Source organism: Cynara cardunculus (assembly GCF_001531365.2).
Source record: "Cynara cardunculus var. scolymus isolate 2C chromosome LG 10, CcrdV1, whole genome shotgun sequence".
NCBI classification, from domain to species: Eukaryota; Viridiplantae; Streptophyta; class Magnoliopsida; order Asterales; family Asteraceae; genus Cynara; species Cynara cardunculus.
The window spans coordinates 27,822,721-27,834,788 of NC_037537.1; the positions used below are offsets into that span (position 1 = coordinate 27,822,721).

The 12,068-nt window shown below is 34.2% G+C and overlaps 1 protein-coding gene across 1 annotated transcript; it reads right to left on the bottom strand.

The window, feature by feature from the left end:
- Positions 1-9,051: 9,051 nt before the first annotated feature.
- On the bottom strand, positions 9,052-11,220 carry LOC112520191. The gene has a single exon (XM_025128491.1). It carries the CDS (start codon positions 11,218-11,220, stop codon positions 9,052-9,054), a length of 2,169 nt encoding a protein of 722 aa, XP_024984259.1.
- Positions 11,221-12,068: the final 848 nt, after the last annotated feature.

Below are 12,068 nucleotides of genomic sequence, written 5' to 3' on the forward strand. Positions count from 1 at the left end.
TATATAATAGTTGTATCCACTGAATTTATCTATACTGATAAATTGTAGTCATAATCTGTCGAGATTCTTCCAAAAATATATATATGAGTAATGAGGATTTGATGTAATATTTAATTCCCTTTCCTTCTCAAAGCTCAATAATTGATGTTATAGTAATTGGCTGACCAGGAGTCAATAATAGATGACAAAATATCTGGTTGTTAAAATTAATTAATGAAGCTTTTTGGAATTATCTCCTTCCAAGAAGAAAGGATATTATATTTTACGACCATATAACAACAAAAAAGGATTAGCTTGGACATGCTTTATAGGTTTCTAGAAGGAAAAACTTTAAAGAGAAACTTGGACTTTAGTGTTTTGAGTGATTAAGTTTTTGGATAATTTTTTAAAACATATAAATTATTGGACTTTGTGAAACATGTTAAATAAATTCTTGAACTTTTGAAAACTTGTTAAATACATCTTTATGACGAATAGCCTTTGACATGTAGTTCAGTTAACAAAGGGGTGTTGAGACTTTGTCCAAATCCTTACGAGGAATAAATTCTTAGATATATATTAGTGATTCCAAGACTTACAACATTTGTACCTAAAGCATAAATAAATACATATATAAAAATTGGGCCAAAATATAAGAAAATTGCTCCAAATTATACTAAAAGTAGCACCAATACATTATTGAGCCACATGATTCACGTTTAGGATAGTTTTTAGGAAGTTTTTAATTTATCGTTTTACCTGTTATATGGGTTGCAGGTTACATTTCTAAATACTAATGATTTATTTAATATGTTTTGAAAAGTTTAAGGATTTATTTAACATGTTTTGAGATGTACAAAGACACATTTATTAAAAAAATTCATTCAAATACTTAATCATTCCTAACAATAAGCTTTTTCCATTTATATTTATACAATTTCTTCTTTTAATTAAATTAATTTATATAATACATATTAGGTTTTTTATGGTTAATGTACTCAGATTGCTTTGGGTTCGAGTTGGTCGGGATTCGGGTTGAGGTCGATTAGGTTCGGTTTAGTTATAATGCAAAAAATATATATCCAATCGATTTTGACGATGAATTCAATCGATTTAGAGGATTGATAAATCGATAGTATGCTTAGAAATTTAAAAAAAAAAAACACGACCAACTAAGATTTTTTGAAGTTTCAAAAAATAATTAAATAAATAAGAATGTTTGTGAAATCTATGAAGAAAAGGAAGATGTCGAATGGTTTCACCAACAGTAGGAGTTTCCAGACAAATTGAACATTCTTGAAGACTTTGAGTCTCCAGCCACAAATGGTAGTTATTTGAGTCTCACATCCAGACTTGTATCATTTTTTTTTATGTATGTTGTAACCTCTCTTCAATTCAAGAGCTCTTCTGAAGAGTAATCTAACAAGATTCGACATATTCCAACATGGTATCAAAGCTAAGGTGTATCACTTTAAGGACTCCACACTCGTTGGGACAATTTATACTCGTCTAGCCACCTCAGCCATCTATTCCCCTCTCGAGACTTCGAGAAGATTTGTGCCCGTCTAGTTTCCCTTGGAGGTGCATATTAGAATCATATAGACTAGACTTGAACCATTTCCACCTATATATGTTGGAACCACCTTTTCTCCTCAATGTCTATTTTGGTGAGTAATCTAATAAGGTTTCATATATTCTAACATGGTATCAAAAAAGTCAATTTATACCGCTCTGGGACAATCTGTACTCGTCTAGCTCCTTGCCCATCTATCCCCCTTTCGACACTGTAACAATGTGTGCCGCCTCGGTTAGAGGTGGCGTGTTAATTGACTATTTGGTAGTGCCTGCCACTTATCAATGTATGCCATTGATTCCTAATCTGAGTCTGGAAGTTGGCGTTCTTCAAGGATGTTCAGAATCGTTTTGGATTCACCAAGAAGACGAGTTGCAGTCTGGATTCTCTCTCCCCATTTCTCTATTGCATCATGATGACATTTCAGAGTTATGACTCGTGGTAAGTTGGTAAAGCAAGCGCATAATATATAGCTCTGCGATTATAGTTGAAATCCACTCAAAAAGCTCCACATCTGTTGGCCAATTTTCTTGTTCATAGAGCAGTATGGTTTATCTAATTCTGTACACGAAACCTGCAGCAATGAACTTATGAAATGAATTATCAAGACTACTCTTTTCGCTTCTCTTGAACGGAAACGCAATCTTTTATACTACATCACCTAATCATCTAAAAATCCCCTCCGACAATCTTCCTTCACGAGCCTTATTTTGAAGATCAATTTCCAGCCAACTGCAGTGTTAGGGACTGAATTTTGGATGAGATATAGGGACTGGATAAAAATCAAGAATCGTGTCGGAAAGCAATTTCCGAATACAATAATCCAACCCTATTAGACTTGGGTTCACGAATTTTGTATTGGGATAATTCTTAAGATTATTCTCTCTTTTGAAGGCTGTGAAATCAAGATATCTCTACCCTGATTCTTGGTTTACATATTTAAATAAGAGATCGACGGTTTAACGGTTATAATTTTTAATGGATAAGGTCAAGGACCAGTTACAACCGAACTTGATTTCTGATTTCTGAAACCAGCAGGCAAGCGTCGTCACTGAGCACACATTCAGTGATAAGCTTAAACTCACGTTTAGTAATAGCTGAAGACAAAATCAGCGACTGTTGAAGGCTAATCATCGACAACCGAATACACACATTCAACGATGGCTTAGTGATAGGTGAATACACACGACTTAGTGAAATTTCTAAGTCTTCATAACTTACCCCGCTTTAGGTGACTGGGAAAACATTTTTAAGCAAGGGCGAAGCTTAAATAATCGATCTTAAGTAAATCACAATTACACTAATGTGTTTGATAACACTAAAATCACCAATATGCAGTATACTTCGGCCTCATTCCATATGTGTTGATGCAGCAGAATAAAATCAAGCCACGGAATAATCTTGTTGATTATGTGAACGCCTGAGATTAATCTCTTCCAAAGTTCGTTAATTCGATGAATACTGAACCTCAGGGTTCAAATGAATTTAAAAAATTTATGTATTAAAGCAAGGACCATGCGAATTACATAAATAGCCTCCACCCAAATAAAGGCCATCAATTGAAATTTGTCCTATCCATAAAAAAGTTCAAATTTTAGTATTATTTACAGCTTTGGACGTCTCTAACAAGTAACTTTACACGATATAATATTTTCTTGAATCGCACTATTTTATTTTATTTTATTTTATTTTATTTTATTTTAAAAAGAAAACTAATTTATTTTCTCACTGATCTATTTTCATGTGTTCATGCAAAGACTGAGTATCACTATATTTTTGAAATGATATATTCACAGACTTGGGCTTCGTTTGGTTTTAAAGAATGGAATGAATTTGGAGGGATTTACATTTTAAATCCATTTTAATTCTATGTTTGGTTTGTTGGATTGTTCGGATTTGGAATATTAGGATTTAATTGAACTATACAACTTCTCTATATGAATGAGCTTAACTGTAAATTATGAAACTCTCAGAGCATCCACATGGGGCTTGCAAAAACCCTTTCAAGAGGACTTGCAAATGGCCACCTCACCATAATTTTGTCTGACACTTGCAAATTTTGCAATTGTTATTGCAATGCCATGTAGACCCAAACAAACTTTTTTAATACATAAAATTAATTACTCTTATTTAATATATATATATATATATATATTATGTTTTTTAAATAAAATATAAATACAATCATAATAAATATGTTTAATTAATATAGTTAAATTAATTTAAACATTAAATTNTAATTTAAACATTAAATTTTATCATCACCTAAAATTAAAATTATACATATTAAAACATATAATATTGATAAAGTTACATATAATCTAAGGTATGTATAATCTAAGCTATAAAATTACATATAAAACATGTTATTAATTAAAAAATAATTAGAATGTATATATAAATAATTTATAAAATAGTTAATAAATGTTGTAGTGGGGACCACTTTTGAAAGTGTAGGTGAATTGCAGGTGTATAGGTGGTAATTGCAAAAGCTGACGTGGCACAGTTGAAAGTGTAAATGGATTGCAGGGATGTGTATGGTCTCACTATAACAAAATTGGGTTTATATGACGCAAAAATTGTGCTAGTGTCCTGATAGACTGTTTTATAGGACATGAGTTTATAATTGATGACAAAATATCTGGTTGTTAAAATAAATGAAGCTTTTTGGAATTGAATGAAGCTTTTTGGAATTATCTCCTTCCAAGAAGAAAGGATATTATATTTTATGACCATATAATAACAAAAAAGGATTAGCTTGGACATGCTTTATAGGTTTCTAGAAGGAAAAATTTTAAAGATAGATTTGGATTTTATTGTTTTGAATGATTAAGTTTTTGGACAATTTTTTAAAATATACATTATTAGACTTTGTGAAACATGTTAGATAGCTTCTTGGACTTTTAAAAACTTGTTAAATATATTCTTACGATGAATAGCCTCTGACATGTAGTTCAGTTAGCAAAAAGGTGTGGAAACTTTGTCCAAATCCTTATGATGAATAAATTGTTAGATTTATAAAATCATTAGTGATTCCAAACCTTACAAAATTTGTACCTAAAGCATAAGTAAATACATATATAAAAATAAAGTAGCACCAATACATTATTGAACTCACGAATCAAATTAAGGGAGAATTTCAAATAATACTAATAACTTATTTTTTTTAATTAACCTGGATATCCAACTCACTATACGAACCGACTATTTGAAATCAAGCAAGTAGCATATGAGATCTCATTTATATAGGAATAACAGATCGTATCAATAAGAAAATAGAAAACAAATGAAAAAAACTTAAGATATTAAACATGGAAATCAGTAGATCAGAGCTGGCATATACATGCTAGTAAGCTTAGGTATTCATGATTCAACAACATTTTCATACGAAGGAGATATTAACGACTTATGAAGGGACAAAGATGTTAAGGAATGGGGAGTTAACACTACAATAAAATCGGGTTTATAGGACACTCCCAATTTCTAAGCGTCCTAATAGACCTGTTTATAAGACTTAGTTTATAGGACCAAAAAAATAAAGTGTTCTATCTAAAGGCGTTGTAATAAGTTTATATGACGTTTTTTTGACGTCGTAATAAGTATTTTAAGACATTTTTAATATAAAACGTCCTATTAGCAACTTTATAGGACACTATTTGAAAAATTATCCTGTAAAAACAAATTCCAATAAAAAAATTGAGTTTATAGGACACTTTCTCAAAGTTGCTAATGCGACACTTTGTATTAAAAATGTCCTAAAAACTTGTTAAGACGCCCAAAAGCGTCATATAATATTATTACAACACCTTTAGATATGACGCTTTATATTTTGGTCCTATAAATTATGTCCTATAAAGCGGTCTATTGAGACGCTTAGAGATTGGGGGTGTCATATAAACCCAATTTTGTTGCAGTGTGGCTGGACGGACGCCTCGGTTGAGCGGTGACAATGGCGATGGAGGACTGGTCAGGCTGAGGGCAGCGGTAATGGAGGACTGGGTGGCCACGACGACGGAGGACTGAGCTGAAAGCGGCGCGGCGACAACGGGTGGTGTAGGGTGACAAGATTGAAACAAAGGTGGAGAGGGAGCATGGAATGGGCCAGATGATTCACGTTTAGGATAGTTTTTTAGGATGTTTTTAATTTATAGTTTTACTTGTTATATGGGTTGCATACGGGTTGTAGGTTGTATTTTTAAGTAATAATGATTTATTTAATATGTTTTGAAAAGTCTAAGGATTTATTTAACACGTTTTGAGATGTACACAAACACATTTATTCAAAAAAAATAATTCAAATACTTAATCATTCCTCACAATAAAGTTCATTGGATTTTTTAACTTTTTCCATTTATTTTTATACAATATCTTCTTTTAACTAAATTAATTTATATAGTACATATTAGGTTTTTTATGGTTAATGTACTCGGATTGCTTTGGGTTCGAGTTGGTCGGGTTTCGGGTTCAGGTCGGTCAGGTTCGGGTTTAGCTATAATGCAAAAAATATATATCCAATCGATTTTGATGATGAATTCAACCGATTTAAAGAATTGATAAATCGATAGTATGCTTAGAAATTAGAAAAAAACATGATCGACCAAGATTTTTAGAAGTTTTAAAAGATAATTAAATAAATAAGGATGTTTGTGAAATCTATGAAGAAAAGGAAGATGTCGAATGGTTTCACGAACAGTAGGAGTTTCCAGACAAATTGAACATTCTTGAAGACTTTCAGCCTCCAGCCACAAATGGTAATTATTTCATTCTCACATCTGTTAGACTTGTACCATTTATTCTTTATTTATGTTGGAACCTCCCTTCAATTCTTAAAAGCTCTTCTGGAGAGTAATCTAATAAGATTTGACATATTCTAACATGGTATCAAAGCCAATGTCTATCACTTTAAGGACTCCACACTCGTTGGGACAATTTATACTCGTCTAGCCACCTCAACCATCTATTCCCCTCTCGAGACTCCGAGAAGATTTATGCCCGTCTAGTTTCCTTTGGAGGAGCATATAAGAATCACATAGACTAGACTTGGACCATTTCCACCTATATATGTCTTTGAACCACTTTCTCTCCTCAATGTCTCTTTTGGTGAGTAATCTAATAAGGTTTCATATATTCTAACATGGTATCAAAAAAGCCAATTTATATCGCTCTGGGACAATCTATACTCGTCTAGCTCCTCACCCATCTATCCCCCTTTCGACACTGTAATAATTTGTGCCGCCTCGGTTAGAGGTGGCGTGTTATTTGACTCTTTGGTAGTGCCTGCCACTTATCAATGTATGCCATTGATTCCTGATCTGAGTCTGGAAGTTGGCGTTCTTCAAGGATGTTCAGAATCATTTTGGATTCACCAAAAGACGAGATGTAGTCTGGATTCTGATGACACTTCAGAGTTATGACTCGTGATAAGTTGGTAAAGCAAGCCCATAATAGCTCTGCGATTATAGTTGAAATCCACTCAAAAAGCTCCACATCTGTTGGCCAATTTTCTTGTTCATAGAGCAGTATGGTTTATCTAATTCTGTACACGAAACCTGCAGCAATGAACTTATGAAATGAATTATCTACACTACTCTTTTTGCTTCTCTTGAACAGAAACGCAATCTTTACTACGACATCACCTAACCATCATCAATTTCCAGCCAACTGCAGTGTTAGGGACTGAATTTCGGATGAGATATAGGGACCGGATAAAAATCAAGAATCGTGTCGGAAAGCAATTTCCGAATACAATAATTCTACCCTATTAGACTTGGGTTCACGAATTTCGTGTTGGGATAATTCTTGAGATTATTCTCTCTTTCAAAGGCTGTGAAATCAAGATATCTCTATCCCCATTCTTGGTTTACATATTTAAATAAGAGATCGACTGTTTAACGGTTACAACCGTTAATGGATAAGGTCAAGGACCAGTTACAACCGAACTTGATTTCTGATTTCTGAAACCAGCAGGTCAGTGCCGTCACTGATCACACATTCAGCTATAGGCCCATGCAGCGATAAGCTGAAACTCACGTTCAGTGATAGCTGAAGACATAATCAGCAACTGTTGAAGGCCAATCAACAACAACCGAACACACATTCAACGATGGCTTAGTGATGGCTGAACTTAGTGAAATTTCTAAGTCTTCATAACTTACCCCGCTTTATGGCAATCCAAGGTGATAGGGAAAACATTTTTAAGCAAGGGCGAAGCTTAAATAATTGATCTTAAGTAAATCGCTATTACATTTAAGTGTTTGATAACACTAAAATCACCAACATGCGGTATACTTCAGCCTCATTCCATATATGTTGATGCAACAGATAAAAATCAAACCACACACTAATCTCGTTGATTATGTGAATGCCCAAGAATAATCTCTTCCAAAGTTCGTTAATTTGACAAATACTAAACTTTGGGGTTCAAATCGAATTCAAAAAATTTATGCATTAAAGCAAGGACCATGCGGATTACATAAACAACATGGGAAATAAAAAGGCCAAAACGAAATGAGCCTAAAACATAAAAATGTACAAAAACATGCTTAAATTACGTTTTTCCTTTTTTCTTTTTTTTGATTAACCTAGATATCCAACCCGATATGCGAGCCGACTAATCCCAGGGCGACCACCTGTTTTGCAGATAGCCCAGAGTCACCGTATTTGAACCTCCGTAGCCACAAGGGGATTTTTATTCCTGCTTGGATTTGAACCTGTAACCTCCTGGTACTTTTAACCTTTGAAGTCAAGCTCAAACCAATCAAACACCATCTTGTAGTTGTTTTTCCTTTCTTTTTCAAGAACCGATCCTGTTCATCAATACTTGATATGTGGATGTCGTTGAAAGCTTAAATGCATAATTGAGCAAAAAAGCCTCCACCCAAACATAGGCCATCGATTGAAATTTGTTCTATCCATAAAAAATAAGTTCAAATTTTTATATTATTTACAACTTTGGACGTATCTAAAAAGTAACTTTAAACGATATAATATTTTCTTGAGTCGCACTATTTTATTTTATTTTAAAGAGAAAACTAATTTATTTTCTCTGATCTATTTTCATGTGTTCATGTAAAGATTGAGTATCACTATATTTTTGAAATGATATATTCACAGACTTAGGTTTCATTTGGTTTTAAGGAATGAAATCAATTTGGAGGGATTTGTATTTTAAATCCATTTTAATTCTATGTTTGGTTTGTTGGATTGTCCGGATTTGAAATCTTAGGATTTAATTGAACTATACAACTTCTCTAGATGAATGAACTTAACTGTAAATTATGAAACTCTCACAATAACAAAATTGGGTTTATATGACGCCAAAATTGTGCAAGTGTCCCGATAGACTGTTTTGTAGGACATGAGTTTATAAGACCAAACGTTAAAGTGTCTTATCTAAAGATGTTGCAATGGGTTTATCGGAGGCTTTTAGGTGTCTTAACAAACTTTTTAGAACAATTTTAAAATACGTATTAACTATTATGCCACCTGCTATGAGATCATTAGATAATAGTTACAATGAGTGATTCATTAGAACTTGAAGAAGCTGGTTGAATCGAAGAACAACCATTGGGTATCTGACTCTTTGGTAATGAATGCCACTTATCAATGTATGCCATCGAGTCCAGATCTATGTTTGGAAGTTGACGCCCTTCAAGGATATTCAAAATCGTTTTGGATTTACCAAGAAGTCGAGCTGCAGTCCGTATGCTCTCTTCCCTTTTCTCTATTGCATCGTGATGACATTTCAGAGTTATGACTCGTGGTAAGTTGGTAAGGCAAGCAAATAATAGATCTGCAATCGTACTTGATATCCATTCAAAAACTTCCACATCCGTTGGCTGATTTTCTTGTTCATTGCAATGGAGCAGTATGGTTTGGCTGATTCTATACATAGAACTCGCAGCAATGAACTTATGATGTGAATCATCTACACTGCTAGTTTTGCATCTCTTGAACTGTATCACAATCTTTACTGCTTCATCGCCTAACCATTGAAGAATCTCCTCACACGTTTTTCCTTTACGAGCCTCCTTTTGAAGATCAATTTGTAGCCAACCGCTGTATACGTCGACTTCAGTCCATACACGTCGAGCTGTCTTTCTTGCCTCTACCAAGTCACCATTTGCATTGAGGGTTTCTTCGATATGTCTAACAAATTGGAGCCCTTCACTCATGCTAGCTAGTAACCTTTTGACTTGGCCATTTGCAATATTGGGAAGTGCAAGGGCAATGGTTGTTAATGTTACAACTACTAGGCTCCAGCAATTGTGTATTTCTTCCTGATAAAAAGGCAGGACTTGGTCATTGTCGAACTCTGCTACTCCATTGAATCCTCTAGATTTCTCTAGAAACTTGATAAGATTTATCGGTTGTTTCTCTTCAGACTTGTGAAGAAGTTTCGTTATCGATCTCAGCATATTTCTCAACAGTCTGTTTGAAAGCTTCGCCCCGTCTTCAATTTGTAGAACATAACCAATATATTCTTCAATCTCTGATCTCACGCTGTTGTTGGATGCATCTGAGTCCTTTTTAAACCTCTTCAATAATGAGTTGCAGAAATGGCAACAGGAATAGAATAAGAGCATCATGCATGTGGGAACGAGACATAAAGTTTTACAAATAACCACAACCGTTACCTGAAGTGCTATACAAAAGTTCAAAATCAAGCTTTTGACATTATGGAGAAAGATTTTGCAGTGGCGGCCTGGGATATGTGAATCTACATGGTTGCTTTTCCACTGTCGAAGCCATTGTGTCCAATGTTTCTCGATGTTGAACATGTTTAGATGGTTGATGCTCCATTCCTTGGAGAGGTTGAAATAACTGATAGCAGTGATACATCTAAATATCGGTGCAATACTACCTACTAAAATCCCGATCAATTGGACAGTTAGAATTACGTTGATGGACCACTTATAATCTGATTTTCCATACCAAAATTTTGAATTGTCACCGAAGAGGATCATCAACTGCGAAACTGAAGAAGCAGCGAAGTATGAGCATATCAACCCAGAAGCAGAACAGATGGGTGAACATGCAAGCACAAATTGGGGATTACCGGTTTCCGCCATCATCCAATATTTTTTAACATGATGTATGAGTTCTGTGGAGGAGAACTTTACCTCTTGGCGATTTAAAGCTGATTCGTGTAACTCCTTGTACTGATGTTCTAAAACTCTTCTAGATGTTGGAACTGTCAATGCTACCCAAAATGGCCATAGAAGAAGAAATATAATTATAGACATTTCTACCACAACATTTGCAAGAACAAACTGGGTAGCAGTTTGAATGCCTATATTTACAATAATGGTGATGATGAGAATACCCAGGGCTATGATGTTCATGAAAAGTTCCTTGTCATCCATGCCCCCTAAAGAAGGGAGAAAGTTAGCTAACATGGTGAACAAGAAAGCAATTCCAAGATACTTTGCACCCTGTTCATTATCACTAGGCATGTCGGTGGTTAGATCCACCGGTAGCTTCATTGATACTGCTATCAATGTGATGGAAGCAGCGTTGATGGTGAAAAATCTGCAGGGAAACCAGAGTTTCCTTTGTCGAAAGCCTTGGAAGGCATCGGTTGCCATTGCAAGAGTACAGATCAGAGAAGATGCAACAATATACAACCCCACCCACGGCATGGCATCTTTAGGAGAGTGCCAAGTCATCTTGCTAGACAAGGGAAGATGAGGTTTTTTCTTGATTTACTACAACATATGCTAACTGATGCTTGATGTGTATATAATACATATACATATATACATACATATATATATACTTTAGATGCTTAAGTTCTAGTAATGATTGTGATTATAGTTTCCACTTGTAATGTTTCTTCCTTTTTTTCCTTCTCCGGGCCAACCAAACCGAACAACGGTTGATGGGAGTATGTGGTTATAAGCAATGTAAACGCTAAAGATCGACTCATAATCGACACATCAGAAAGAGACATGTCAATCAAGATTTCAATTTTCCATTTTTATGGTCTGTTTTTGTAGCTAAAAGATTGACTCCATCTACATTCCCATCAAGGAAAAGTCTCATGATGGAACAAGTGTTTACATTGAGAATTCAAAAACAAAATCTCCCATAAGAAAAAGTCTCATGATATATCAAGTGTTTACACTAAGAATTCAGTTTATTAAAATAAAGGAAATTTGTAGTTGACTAAGATGTGTGGTGTTTTTTTTAGCAGCTTCTTGAGTCTCAGTTTTTATTTCACTCCTGATTTATAAGATGTGGTGTTGGAATTTGAAATCTGAATCAATTAAACTGTTTATTTTTGTAAACAATGCATGTATTTACAATAATGGCGATGATGAGAATATCCAAAGCTATTATGTTGGTGATTGTCATCCATACCCCTTAAAAGAAGGGAGAAAGTTAGCTAACATGATGAACAAGAAACAAAGGCTCTTTAGTTTTTACGAACTGGTCATTAAAGTCAGGCATGTCGGTTGTTAGATCCGTTGTAGCTTCATAGATATTGCTACTTTTTCGAAAACCTTGGAAGACA

Coding starts and splice junctions, on each gene's coding strand:
- LOC112520191 (XM_025128491.1), bottom strand. CDS start 11,220: ATGACTTGGCACTCTCCTAAAGATGCCATGCCGTGGGTGGGGTTGTAT.